This window comes from Barbus barbus (assembly GCF_936440315.1).
Source record: "Barbus barbus genome assembly, chromosome: 17".
Lineage (NCBI taxonomy): Eukaryota > Metazoa > Chordata > Actinopteri > Cypriniformes > Cyprinidae > Barbus > Barbus barbus.
Window position 1 is genome coordinate 1,076,289 of NC_136745.1, and position 15,107 is coordinate 1,091,395.

At 43.4% G+C, this 15,107-nt stretch overlaps 1 protein-coding gene across 1 annotated transcript in view; it reads right to left on the reverse strand.

Moving 5' to 3' along the window:
* Positions 1 to 220: 220 nt before the first annotated feature.
* LOC306883133 (radixin-like) overlaps positions 221 to 15,107 on the reverse strand; it is a gene marked incomplete at its 5' end in the record, with an annotated part of 30,888 nt that continues 16,001 nt past the window's right edge. The window contains 5 exons of the mRNA XM_079438237.1: positions 221 to 700; positions 2,933 to 3,163; positions 3,252 to 3,344; positions 3,818 to 3,978; positions 4,297 to 4,427. Of these exons, the coding sequence (XP_079294363.1) occupies positions 536 to 700; positions 2,933 to 3,163; positions 3,252 to 3,344; positions 3,818 to 3,978; positions 4,297 to 4,427 (781 nt within the window). The 3' untranslated portion in view covers positions 221 to 535. The remainder of the gene's footprint in view (positions 701 to 2,932; positions 3,164 to 3,251; positions 3,345 to 3,817; positions 3,979 to 4,296; positions 4,428 to 15,107) is intronic.

Genomic DNA, 15,107 nt, shown 5'->3' on the forward strand with positions numbered 1-15,107 from the left:
GCTGAACAAATGAAGAGTTACAGGATTGTTTGATGAAACCAATAGTGCACGAGCATGTGCATATGTACAGTGAGTTGGATGTTTGCTGCCAGTCGCATAAAAATAATTATATCCAAACAGCAAAACAAACTCAGCCCTTAGTTTAACGTCCTCAGTGACCATCGGTGACTGGAGGATATCAAACGCTGAGGAAACTTCCTTACCAAAACACCAGGATCATGTGGTTAAAACTTGTCACTTTATTTTATAAACTGCTATGAGCACATTGGAGATTACATATCAGGGGTACGAGTACATGATGATTTTGCTTGTTTCTTTGTAATTAATTACAGTCTAATTTCTTAAATTCAAACAATAAAGAGGTTCACAATATTTATCCTTGTTTTAACCTCATGTTAGGCTTTTTAATTCATCTCAAAAGACTAAGATCACTTCAGTACACCTGCCACTGATTTGGACACAAACTCTGGTTCAAAATGCTCTGTAATGGATTATTAACATAACTAACAGATAGACATTCTGTCCAGCTGGGAATTCACATGGACTCAAATTCATCAATTCGCTGTTTGGTGTTTCCTTGTCGGATTTGCCGTAAGGTCTTGTATTTGTCCCTCCCTAACCTCACGTTCTCGGCATGGATCAGATCATTTGCAGTTTTCTTGCTTTCATCACGAGTATCTGCCAGCTCAGAGCTCAGAGCCTGCAAAGACATAAACAAATCATATGTATAATTTCAGTGAGACTGATATCATTATTTGCTCTTTGGAATTTCTATTTATATCTTGTACTGAAGGAGGAAATGCAAATCATGTTCGTTACCCAGATTGGGCTACAAAAATATGTAATGATTTTATGCTGCAAATATTTTGCAGATTCATGATTTTTGTTGTTGTTGTTGTTTAATCTGCTCTCACAAAACAATAAACACTGCACTCCTGCAGTTAACACAGCAGATTAAATCAACAATATCTAAAGATATATCAAATTATTTTACCGTTTCTCTTATTTTTCTTTTCCTAAAGTGAGTTCTTTAAGACTCTGTAATCTCTATGAATTCTCCTTTCCTTTACTAATGGGCCACAAGAAATGAACAAAAGCATTTTGAATGATCCATCAGTTTTTTTATAATTAAGTAATTTGACTTTTTTTTTTTAGTTAATAAAACATATTACATATTACATAAATAATATGTAAGTGGTGATTTGCATCAGATTTTTATCCACTGAAGTGTGTTGGTTTGTAATATAAATGCAAATTGATACATTTTGAAGAGGCCATGGATTTTATGAAGGCAGTGTATTGTGAACCAAATGTTCAGAGATGCCAATCAATTCTTTAGTTTTATTTTGGCCTGTTTGACAAACGGAATTGTCAAATGGCTCGAGCAGGATTTGAACTTGTGCTGCCCACACACACCAGGTGTCAGTGTGCCGGATAATATGCTCTAGCCACTAGTGTCAGGGTTCTGTCACTTCAGTCTAGTTTATTCGTGGTTTTGTGACCGAGCCCTGACACTCCCATCATGTCCTGTTTGTCATGTGAGTGTACAGCTTCAAGTGTGCTCGAGCCTTGTGCTCTGTAGTCTGCGTGCCTTGTTTCATGTAGGAGCGTGGATTTCGGATCCCGGCAATCATGTATTGTTCAAGTTTCTGTTTCGTGTCGGGGTTTGGACACTCGCACTCCATGTTCTGTCTTGTTGTGTGAGCCCACTCGACCATGCGCTCTTCTATCCGCCTTTATTGTGTTGTTTTATGTAGCACACGGTTTGTGTTCGGCTGCAGGCTTTACTGTTGTCTTGTGTGAACACGCGGCGTATGAGTATCTCATTAGCTGCGTATTTGTGTCTTGTTTTGCACATGGCTGGTGATTTGGATAACACTTTATTTTGATAATCCACTTTAGACATTCTACTAACAGTAAGTAACTTTGCAACTACAAGTCAACTAGCAGTCATTAGAGTATTAGTAGACTGTCTGCTTAACATCTTCTAACACTTTATTTTTATGGGTCCACAACATACAACATACTGATTATGAGAAACTTTGCAAGCATATGTCAACTTATTCTACAAACCCTAAACCTACCATAACAGTCTGCTCTGAGGGATAGTAGACATGTAGTTGCAAATTAATGAGAATTAGTTGACATGTAGTTACAAAGTTACTTATAGTTAGTAGAATGTGGACAAACTAAATAAAGTGTAACTGTGATTTGTTTTGCTGGCCATGTGCTTGTGTTTTTGTTTTGTGTGAGCACATGGCTTTTGTCTTTAGGTGTGTTCGACTTGAAGTGGCGTTGCGCAGAATGACCGGTGTATGACATCAAAGTCGCGGCAAAGTCGAACACACCTTTTGTTTTCTGTGTGCACTCATGTCAAATGTCTGGACCCCACCCATCTTGTTACCTGATTATTGGTTAATTTGCCCCACCTGTGTTCCCTCATTTCACTCCTCATTTGCTCCCTATTTATACTTGTGTTTGTAGTCCTGTGCCAGTTTGTCATTGTATGTTCCCCAGGTGTAACGCTACCCTACCCTGCCTTGCCTTGTTGTGCCTTGCCCTGTCTGCCTGCCTGCCAGCTTGTTTTCCCCTCGGGGTAGTTTTTGTTGTTTGTTTTGTGTTATTTTATTAATAAAAAGCCCATCTCTCCGGCAAGATTGAGTCCTTGCCTCATCCCTCTACCCAACCCTGACAACTAGAACCCTGTTCCTGGAGCTCCCCGACATTGCACATTCTGAATGTCTCCTTGGTCTAACACAATGTTTTTAGATCTTGAAAAGTCTACTTATGAACTGATCAGCTGTATTTGATTAGGAAGACATACAAAATGTGCAGTGATAAAAGGCTCTTGGAAAACATTTTAGAAACTAGGCCATGTCAACAAAAACACTTTTTTTTTTTTATAAACATGATGACTGTGTCTTATATTCACCTGTAGGCGCTTCTGCAGACGTTCATTCTTTTCCGTTTCTGTTATGCGCTGCTCTTCACTGCGGTCTTGATATGTTCCAGTGGATGTGAGCTCAGCGCTGGCCTCGGCACTGCTCTCATCATTTTCATCATGGTCATTCTCCGTCTGGGACATTGCCTGGATGTGGACCCCAATTAGCTTACTCTTCAACTCCTCTTTTGTCTTCTCCAGGTCTACCTCAACCATAATCGCCTGTCAAGATATTCATACTGAGACTGCTAATGTCTTTGTCTGAGGCTAACTGTATGAAACAGATGTAACAGTACATTTACACTCTCACCCTTCTTTGCCATTTCCTGGCTTCATCCTCTTTCTTCTTTTTGGCATCTTCCAAAAGACTGATCTTGGATGTCAGCTCGGCCAACTCTGTTGCCTTTAGATATACATATTAATTCCATATAAATAAAACAGAGTGTTTCAGGCAGAGGGTGAAAATAGGTACTACAGAAATGTATAGTATGAGAAAAATATGTATGAGTTTGAGTTTTTTAAAACTTTAAATAATGTGAATGTATATAGGTGACTCCTGAATAAAACAATTTTTTTGTGAATGAGCACAATATGGGCACATTAAGACTGAAATCATCCACCCCCACTTTATGGAAAAGAGCACAGTGTACATGCTTCATAATTTCTCCTTTAGAGAGAAGAAAAATAGTAATATGTGTTTGGAATGGCATTATAGTGTGTAATGACATAATTTGTGTCATTCTGAATGATAATATATTTGTTTCTCAAGAAGAAAGAAATGCACACATTTGGAATGATGTGAGGGTGAATAAATGAACTAACCATGTAAAATCATAATGTATCTCTAAAAGGTTTTGAGTATTTATGGCTTAATACCAGATTTTCCTGGTTCTTCATCTGGTTCTCAGATTGCTGCAGTAATGCTGACTTGACTTCTTCTGCAATCCTGCGGTCTTTCTCCAGTCGCTCTGCTTCTTCCTGCGCAAATTTCCTCTCCCGCTCCAGCTCCAACGCCCGCTTGGTCTGCTCTTCAAGTTCTGGATGACACAACTATAATGTTACACAAATACATTTTTCTGAAGAGTAAGATTTGATAGAAATATTTAAGGTGTCTCTGTTTGTTTGAGCATCCAGCCTTTCACAGCAACAATGTCTCAACCGATAGCTTCAGCGTGTGGCCGGACTTTGTGACTAATTGCAGACAGGTGGGGTATTTAGGAAACCTATTCAAAAACAGCCACCAATTTTCCAATTCTATTTGGAAACGTTAGTTGAGAGGAAATTACACACTTTACCAAACCCATAAACTATTAATGTGACATTTGTACTAATAGGTAGACATTTGTAGTTCCAACCCTCTTGAGCTTTTTTGGTATGCGCTTCAATTTGTCGAAGTCTTTCCATGAGCTCCATCGTCTCCCTTGCAATCTTCTCAGTTTCTTTCTCTGCATTTTCTCTTCTTTTTTTCTCATTTTCCAGAAGTGCTCTAAAATAAAAATGCATTAAAAACATTGTAGTTAATTAAAAACACTAGAAGAACATTATGCTCTGTTTCAAAATCTAATGAGCTGTCTTTTTTCTAAAAGTCTTTTTACGTCAAATACAAATATTACTTTCAAGAAGATTTGGAATTGAAATGTCTCCATTACATATGTGCCCCTGATTTCTTGAGTAGGAAATGAGACACTGCATCAGTATCTGACACTATAGAAACAACCTAAACGTCTGAAGCCTGCATGTAGGAGCCATTTATATTCACCTTTTAGATAGGTTAATTTAGCTATTACGTATTTTAGCCACTTGGGGGAGTATTGCACTTGGGGTGGCACGTCACTGGAAGTTAGGTATATTTACAGGTGTGGCAATTAGTTAGGGAAAGGTGTGGATGGTGGGGAACCGTACCGTAGCCATGAGCACCCACTCCACTGACAGCACAACAGCATTTTATTAATTAGCACTGAGTGAAGTACCATTTTATGTAAAATATCGGTAACACTTTATAATAACGTCCAGTTATAAGTAATTTATAAGTGATTAGTTAATGATTAACTAATCGTTTACAAAAAATTCATAAGCAATTAATAAGTGATATGCTAACAATTTGTGTATGTTTTGTTAATTCATTTAAAAGTCATTTACAAGTAATTAGCTAATGATGAACTAATCATTTACAAAACATGACTATGCATTCATAGATGATTAATAATTGATATGTTAATATTTTTATCTATGTTTTGTAGAATAAGTTTTGAATCATTTACAAGTGATTAGATGATGATGAACTAATCATTTACAAAACATGACTATACATTCACAAATGATTAAGTATATGCTAACAATTTATAAATCTGTCATAAGTTATCTTTAAATATAGCATCATGAAATAATCAAACAGATCCTTAATGGTTAATAGTTAATAGTTAATAGTTAATATATTATTAATCACTTATAGATCATTGAAATGTCAACATTGTACTATTATCTCAATAAACATTATAAATCATTTACAAAGCTTTCTGCATCCCCTAATCTAAAGTGTAAACTACTCATCAGTTGTAAATGTTTTACAAACTTTATGGTTTCCAGTCGTGTGTGCGTAAATATATATATATATATTCACAAACAACCTGTAACCTGGAAGGTTTGTAAAACATTTACAACTGATGAGTAGTTTACACTTTAGATTAGGGGATGCAGAAAGCTTTGTAAATGATTTCTATGTTTTGTAAATGATTAGTTCATCATTAGCTAATTACTTGTAAATGACTTTTAAATGAATTAACAAAACATACACAAATTGTTAGCATATCACTTAATCGCTTATGAATGTTTTGTAAATTATTAGTTAATCATTAACTAATCACTTATAAATGACTTATAACTGGACGTTATTATAAAGTGTTACCTCTTTTTGAAATTGAGGTCGAACCTGTGTGACCTCTGCATAACTGGTAGATGTGCCAATCGCCTTTTTGATGTTATTGATCTTCTCAGAAAAGAAGGAAGCAAACTCATTGCAACTCAATGCTGTCGGAAAGCATTTCACTGGGAATCTGATTTGGAGGGGCGGGGGGTTGGGTTGTTAGTCTCTCAACAGTAGCAAAAAGAGTGCGAGTGTTGTTTAAGTTACTGTTTTATAAGGTTTGAGAAGGTCTGTCTAGCTGTGGCTAGTTCCGCATTGAAAGCATGAAGGCTGTTTTTATAGATGCTATAGTGAATTTCTAGTTTTGTCTTCCGCCACATCCACTCAGCTTTTCTGCAGTTTCTTTTCATACTCTGAACTGCTGTTAACGTTCTCCATGTTGATTTTTGTCTGCCATTCTTCTTGCAGACTTTCATTGGAGCAATATCATCAATAACATTTTTAACTTTTGAATTAAAGGAATCAAGGAGAAGATCAACAGAGTCTGCAGAAATGCTTGGTGTTGAAGATATAGCCTCCATAAATAGTGCTCTAGTGTTCTCGTTAATGCATCTCTTTCTGACAGAGACAGATCTAGATTCAGTGGTAACAGATATATATCAAAGAAAATACAGAAGTGATCCGATAGTGCTACATCCTTAATAACAATGGATGAGATGTTTAGACCTCTACTGATGAGTAAATCTAGAGTGTGTCCACGATTGTGTGTGGGTCCATGCACATGCTGAATAAGGTCAAAAGTGTTTAAAGCAGTTATAATTTCTTTAGTAGTTTTGATTTCTGCATTATCTATGTGAATATTAAAATCCCCTGCAATAGCAAAACAGTCAAACTCTAAGGAAATCATTGATAACAGTTCTGTGAACTCTTCAACAAAGGCTGGAGAGTATTTTGGAGGCCTTAAATAATGATAAACAGAATACGCGGAGCACCTTTCAGATATTCAAAAGACAAGTACTGACCAAATTACACTTGCATTGATCTACATCTTTAAATAGAGCAGCTACACCTCCATCTCTCCTAACAGTCCTGCAGACACTTATAAAATTAAAGTTAGGAGTGGCTGTTTCATTTAGGACTGCTACACTGCAGCTGTCTTCTAGCCATGTTTCGGTTAGAAACATAAAATCCAGGTTGTTTGTGGTTAAGTCATTGATCAGAAATTATTTATTTTTCAGTGAGCGAATGTTTAAAAATGCTAATTTGATGGCATTATTTTGTGTTTTAGCAATCTTAGTTTGAAGCATTATAGCCCGCAGATTAGATGGGTCAGCCGTACAGCTTGAGAAGGCCTTAGACTTTCTATCACGTGATAAAACAGAGATAGAGAAAGCTACAGACACACATCACTGAGAGTAGCTATCAGTTGTTTTTGGTTCACCTACACCAGATGGAGGAGGGTTAGCGCCCTGGCGTTGTGGCAGCGGTCAAAGTGCTCTCACAGGAGGAGGAGGATGAGCTGGGTCCACATGCTTTGGTGGTTGTGGGGCCCGCCGTTTTTTAATTGATATCTGGGGGCTTGCAGCGAAAGAGTGGGAGAGTTTGGTCCCAGCATACACCAGTTCCTCCATTTTCTGTGAGAAGCTTAGAAGTGGAGATGCTGAAGAGAGGGAAAGTGTGTCTGGTGAACGGGGCTCTGGCTCTGGTGTTTCCGGTGGCTGTGATATGTTGTCCTGGCTTCCCTGGCTGTTTTCAAGAAAGTCGTCCTTTGGTGCTGAGTCTTGGAGCTGTTGTAGTACGTCGCAGTCTGTCTGTGATGAGCTCTGTGGGCAGGGCTCAGCCGGGATGGTTTCTATGTGCCGAGTTTGTTGTGGCTGCATGGCGTTATCAGTATCCTTGTGGGATTCTTCAACAACATGATGACTCTGAAGCTGATATGAAGTCATGTGGTCACTCATATTCTGTCCAGGTGTGTGTGTGCCATTCAGGTTAAGTGGATTGGCACACATCACTGAAGGATGGTGGATGGAGAAATAGATATTGTCCTTTAGCACTCTTGCACCAAGTTTGTTTGGGTGGAGGCCATCCAGTTTAAACAGTTGTCTATGGCCCCAGAAAATATTGAAGTTGTCGATGAAGTTTACTCCTTTTTTACCGCAGGTTCTTTGTAGCCATGTATTCAGCCCAAGCAGCCGTGAAAATTATTTCCCCTTGCTGGGAGTGGTCCACTGATGAACGACTGAACGTCAAGTCTTTGAAGTGCTTCAAAGAGTTCAAAACTGAAAATCCAAAAATGGTATTATACTGATGTTTTTGTCACATAATTTATTTTGTATTTTCCTGCTCTGGGACAGCAGATGAAATTTAGCTCTGTTGCTAATTCTGGGGCAGTTTTCGACTGTCTATTGTCCCTGTTAAATAATGAATTAAATAAAAATGACTGCTCCTTCCGAATATCATTCTTCCCCACATGGATGATGACTCGATTTGCAGTCTTGTGCTTCATCAGAATGTTCCGAAGTTCCTTGTTCACATCAGAGACAGTTGCTTGAGGAAAGCAGTATGTAGTTATAGTCCTGCTACTGATGTTTCTGATAATAGAGTCACCCACTATCAGAGTCCTGGGGTCAGCTGCGCTCTGAGCTGAATGCCGCTGTCTGCTTGACCTTGAGCGCCTGTTAGTAGCATTGTTAGCTGCTGGCTGATTCGATCCATGTTTTGTCACATTTGGGGATTCCTCACCCACATTCATTAATGCTTCAAACATTTATTTCTCGTCTGTTTGAACATAGACAGCTGTGTTTTCCCTTCTCCGGAATGTAAGCTGTTGGCAGTGGGAGGCAAAGATTCTTCTTTTTCGTACAGTCCCGAAAAGTTTTTAGATTTAGTGTTTCTGACAAAAATGTGTTGTTTGAGCACTTTGCTGGTCTGCTGAAGTTAAAATCTTAGACAAATCTGAGAAAAGTACATAAGCAGGGAGCAAAGCGCTAAGCAGTAAGCAAGAGCGTCCGAGCAGTAGGAAGCCACATTCAGGCTATAAAACTGCCCAAATGTAAGTGAGGAAGTCCAGCCTGCCGCTGCATAGACCTCCTCTAAGGGCACAGCTTTGAATAATGCCCAGGAGCAGCCATCCCTCTGGTGGAATGTGCTATCACTCTCATAGGACACCTGCACTTCTACCTGAATATGCGATCTCATTTGCCCTGACCACCCAGAGGACCAGCCTGTTTTGACATCATCTGGCCCAGTGCTGACTCTTTATAGCAAACCAGTAGATGATCTGGGGTGCATTTCCCAAAAGCAACTATGATAGCAAGTTCAATCATTACCAGTGGAGTTAAATGGAACTTGTGACGATAGTTGGCTAACAATGCTATTGTTAAAGCACCTCTGTTTTCCTTAAAGACTGAGTACAGGCTATATACCTCCTCAGAGCCCTGATTGGGCAGTTTACTTACTTACTTACTTACTTTTGTCATTTAGCAGACGCTTTTGTCCAAAGCGACTTACAAATAAGAAAAAGTAACTAAAACTAAAAAGTTACAACTCTATAAATACTATGTACCCACATATTAAGAAAATAAAGAAAGTAAATAAAATTGACACATGCATATAACAACATTTCAATAATAAACATATAAATGAAAAAATTAAATAAAAAGTGATACTACTATTCCTTGCCGGTGTCCCTGCCCGGTGGAGTCGCACGGTAGAGTCGATGGTCTTTACACTCTTTACTTTTTACTTTTGTCATTTAAGTGCAACTGCGCTTCTTCCTCCATGGTGAAGCATGAAAGGTTTCCAGGAACATAGGTCTTGGCACATATGTGTAATGAGTAGGATGTTATGTAGTCAAGCAGGTGGCAGTAATGGATTGTACAAAAGTTAAATGCATTTGCTAAGTGGAGCAGTCCTAGTAATTTATGTATGATGGCTGTTCCACATGGAATAAAGATGCCAGCACCAGCAATTCTTTGCCTTTTCTTTTTATTGTTGTTCTGTTGAATATTACATTGTACCAGGAGTGGGGTAACAAGAACAAGATTGTTGAAGTTGTGTTGAAATGTTGACACAAATTGGAGGACTTTCAAACAGCGGTTTGAGTTGTATGTTGCAGCTACTGTACAAGCGGATACTGATATATTGGAATGCTACTTACCATTACAGGAAGAGATGCCATGGAGGTCTACAACATCCTTAATTTTGAGGAAGAGGCAGACAAGAAGAAACAGAAAAGGTATTGGAGAAAAAATCTATGCTCATTGTTTGTCAAAGAAGAATGAGACTTATGAATGATGTGTTTTTAGAACGTGACTGCAGCTTGAAGGAGAGGCTTTTCATTGCTTTCTTACAGACCTCAAGATAAAGGCAAAAACTTGCAGTTTTAATGAACTGAGAGACACCATAATTCGTGATCATATAGTTTTTGATATATGTGATAAGAGATTAAGAGTATGATTGTTACGGGAATCGGAACTCACCTTGGATTACAAAATTGTGATTATCCAATTGTGCCAATCCAGCGAATAAGCGAGATGGCAAGTGATGCAGTTTGATGTCGCTAATTCTTCAGTGATGTCAACACAGTAGCAGGTACCATTTCATTTGGAGACAAGAAACAAAGTAATACAAGAAGAGATATTTGGAAGATGGATCCCCTTGAGCAACGCAACAAGATCTGGCATCCACAGCTGGTGTGGCCAATCTTGAACTATGAGCAGGTCTCTGTCTTGTGACTCTTGAATCTTGACCAGTGCTGCTAAAAGGATGAAAGGAATAATAAAGGGTCAGAGGCCAATTATATGCTAGGGCAATCTACCCCAGTGTTTCCCTTAGGCACATTGAGTCCAAAAGGGAACACAGAGTAGTCTTCTTCGAGGCAAAAAAGCTCCATCTGTGACCTCCTGAACTGGGTCCAGGTGGCTTGCTTGCTTGCTCTGGATGAAGCCACCATTCTCCTGGTCTGCGTCCTCCCCTTGCCAGAAGATAGGCTGTCACATTGTCTACCCCTGGAAAATGTAAGACCCTGTGCACATGCCCATATAAGGAGATCTCAGACCTTGCCATGGAGAGATAGAGAGTGCATACTCCCTTGATGGTTTATGTAAGATGCCTCTGTGGAACTCTCTCTGAGCACACTGGTTTATATGAACTTCTGCCCAATAGGGCTCCTAACCTTGAAACAGGCAATTTTACCACATGGCCCCACAACCGATCTTGGCTGCATCCATCACTGTTCTTTCCCTTGACAAATTCTGATCTCAAACAGCCTCCTGCTGGAGGCTTGGCTCTTAAAACCACCACTTCATGGCTGAGATACAGGGATCCCTTCGCACAATTCTCTGACTGCCTTAATGTGCATTTACTTTGCTACTTCTGAACTACTGCCGCATGTGAAGCACACTTAGTGGCACTACCCGAGTGGCTGCTGCCATCAAACCAAAAGGCCTCCGTCCACAGTTACCTGATTTTTAAGATTTTCCCAATAAAATGTATATCATCTCCACAGCATCAGAATCCTCTGGGGTGTAGACATGCTGTCATAGTCTTTGAGTCCAGAACCAAGCCCAAATCCGATACCATTCTGCATGGGGTGAGACAGCTATTCTCCTCATTCAACATCAGAACTTATCTTTATTGCTCTTTCTCTGTATTGCTCCTTGTCTGCTTTTTGGTTGGGGCACATATCAGTCAATCATCCAAGTAATGCATGATACAGATCCCCTGCCGATGGAGGAAAATAAGTGCTGCATCCATACACTTTGTACAACTACTATAGCTAGAGACAGCCAAAGGGAAGTTGGAACCTCTGCCAAGAGGGACCTGCATTCCATGTTTTCTTTCAAGACTGTTGGGAAAATATGGTAACGTGGGGGCTTTATTCTGAACTGAAGCCTGTACCTGAACCTAAGGTCAACACTGGGTACACTGGCCCCAGTGAGCAAGATGCTGAGGTATAAAGTGTGACTTAGGAGGTTGACAACTGTCAGTGCCGAGACCAGCATCCTGACATATGTAATTATGCCTGCTTTGTCAGCCACTGCTGGTGAAAAGAGCGGTGGATCCTTGGCTCTGTCAGTCCTTGTCTTGTGTTTCCCCTCCTCCCGTGCCCATATTTGGCCTTCCTGTTCCTGTCCTCGTTTGTCTTCATTAGTTTAATTAGTCCCTAGCCCTGTGTTTGATTAGTCCACACCTGTTCCGTATTTCCCTGTTTATAATCCCTGTGTTTCCTAGCCCCTGTGTCCGGTCTTTATCGTCAGTATCGTCATTGATGTTCGTCTCTCCCCAAGCTCCTCGTCTCATTGTGTGTGTCGTCAATAAAAGGATTTATTGGTACCTCTACGTCTCCTCGCTCCTTGAACCCCGAGAGGGAACGTGACAAATGTTCCGGCCACCCAACTCTTCCCAGCACTGCTGCTGTCCTCAGCCCAGAGCACCCGCGCAACCCCGCGCTTCAAGAGCGCCCTCCTGAGTTCCCGCTGGTTCCGTCCAGCCCTCCTGAGTTCCCGCTGGTGCCGTCCAGCCCTCCTGAGTTCCCGCTGGTGCCGTCCAGCCCTCCTGAGTTCCCGCTGGTGCCGTCCAGCCCTCCTGAGTTCCCGCTGGTGCCGTCCAGCCCTCCTGAGTTCCCGCTGGGGCCGTCCAGCCCTCCTGAGTTCCCGCTGGTGCCGTCCAGCCCTCCTGAGTTCCCGCTGGTGCCGTCCAGCCCTCCTGAGTTCCCGCTGGTGCCGTCCAGCCCTCCTGAGTTCCCGCTGGTGCCGTCCAGCCCTCCTGAGTTCCCGCTGGTGCCGCCCAGTCCTCCTGAGTTCCCGCTGGTTCCGCCCAGCCCTCCTGAGTTCCCGCTGGTTCCGCCCAGCCCTCCTGAGTTCCCGCTGGTTCCGCCCAGCCCTCCTGAGTTCCCGCTGGTTCCGCCCAGCCCTCCTGAGTTCCCGCTGGTTCCGCCCAGCCCTCCTGAGTTCCCGCTGGTTCCGTCCAGCCCTCCTGAGTTCCCGCTGGTTCCGTCCAGCCCTCCTGAGTTCCCGCTGGTTCCGTCCAGCCCTCCTGAGTTCCCGCTGGTTCCGTCCAGCCCCGCGCTTCCAGAGCGCCCCCAAGTGTCCGCGCTTCCAGAGCGCCCCCAGGTGTCCGCGCTTCCAGAGCGCCCCCAGGTGTCCGCGCTTCCAGAGCGCCCCCAAGTGTCCGCGCTTCCAGAGCGCCCCCAAGTGTCCGCGCTTCCAGAGCGCCCCCAAGTGTCCGCGCTTCCAGAGCGCCCCCAAGTGTCCGCGCTTCCAGAGCGCCCCCCAGTGCCGGCTCCACGCACGTGCCCTCCAGTGCCGGCTCCACGCACGTGCCCTCCAGTGCCGGCTCCACGCACGTGCCCTCCAGTGCCGGCTCCACGCACGTGCCCTCCAGTGCCGGCTCCACGCACGTGCCCTCCAGTGCCGGCTCCACGCACGTGCCCTCCAGTGCCGGCTCCACGCCCGTGCCCCCCTGAGTTCCCGCTGGTTCCGTCCAGCCCAGCTCGTCAAGAGCGTCCCCAGGTGTCCGCGCTTCCCGAGCGCCCTCCCGTGCCGGCTCCTCGCACGTGCCCTCCCGTGCCGGCTCCACGCACGTGCCCTCCCGTGCCGGCTCCACGCACGTGCCCTCCCGTGCCGGCTCCACGCACGTGCCCTCCCGTGCCGGCTCCACGCACGTGCCCTCCCGTGCCGGCTCCACGCACGTTCCCGCGGGTTCTGTCCAGCCCCGCGCTGCAAGAGCGCCCGACAGAGTCCGCGCTGCAAGAGCGCCCGACAGAGTCCGCGCTGCAAGAGCGCCCGACAGAGTCCGCGCTGCAAGAGCGCCCGACAGAGTCCGCGCTGCAAGAGCGCCCGACAGAGTCCGCGCTGCAAGAGCGCCCGACAGAGTCCGCGCTGCAAGAGCGCCCGACAGAGTCCGCTCCTCTGTGGCTCCCAGGGGGGAGCTTCCCCAAGAAAATTTTGGGGGGGGGTAAGAGGGTCACAGCCTGTATGGCCGGGCCAAGGGCCAAGGCCACACGACCCGAAAAAAATAGGCCGTGGCTTCCCGAGTCTCCAGATCCGCCCTGGCCTCCCGAGTCCCCTGACCCGCCCTGGCCTCCCGAGTCTCCAGATCCGCCATGGCCTCCCGAGTCTCCAGATCCGCCATGGCCTCCCGAGTCTCCAGATCCGCCCTGGCCTCCCGAGTCTCCTGACCCGCCATGGCCTCCCGAGTCTCCTGACCCGCCATGGCCTCCCGAGTCTCCTGACCCGCCATGGCCTCCCGAGTCCCCTGACCCGCCATGGCCCCTGGAACGGGCACCGCCCTGGAGGCCTCCAGAGCGCCCACCCCCCCTCCCCATTGGATGGTGTTAGGCGTGAGGACACGCCTTCCGGAGGGGGGCGTAATGTCAGTCCTTGTCTTGTGTTTCCCCTCCTCCCGTGCCCATATTTGGCCTTCCTGTTCCTGTCCTCGTTTGTCTTCATTAGTTTAATTAGTCCCTAGCCCTGTGTTTGATTAGTCCACACCTGTTCCGTATTTCCCTGTTTATAATCCCTGTGTTTCCTAGCCCCTGTGTCCGGTCTTTATCGTCAGTATCGTCATTGATGTTCGTCTCTCCCCAAGCTCCTCGTCTCATTGTGTGTGTCGTCAATAAAAGGATTTATTGGTACCTCTACGTCTCCTCGCTCCTTGAACCCCGAGAGGGAACGTGACAGGCTCAGGTTTGCTAAGGACCAAGGTATGATGTGAACTTCCCCAGCACTGGCTAGATTAGGCTCATGTTTGCGGCTGAAAGCAAATGATCATAATTGATGGAAAGACATCAGCAATCCAGAGCCGAGAAAAGAATAAAAAAAAAAAAAAAAAAAAAAAAAAGATGATACCCCTGCATCATTTTTAGGTAGGCTACATTCATACATTTTTTTTTTTTTTTTTTTTTTTTGTGGTTATAAAAACAGACCTAAGCCAGCAACAGCCTTTAAAATTACTTAAATTACATTATATAAAAATGAGGCAATAATGATAGTTTATTTTGTATTAAATTATGCATTTTAACAGTGTTTTTCAATTAAACATAATTATTAATGAACCTATTTAAATATTTACATAACATATTTTTACAAATGCCTGTAAAGGGAGCCAAAGGCCTGGTAATACATTACAGAATGACCAAGTCATTTAACCAAACATTTAGGCTTGTTCAAATATCCACTTAATCTTTAATATTTAGCCTTTAACTGCTCAATTTTCTTTTGTGTGATTTTTGAATGCTTGAGACTAAAAAAATCAATCAGACAACTGTATTAATAAAATAATAGCCAAAGGTAACTGTCT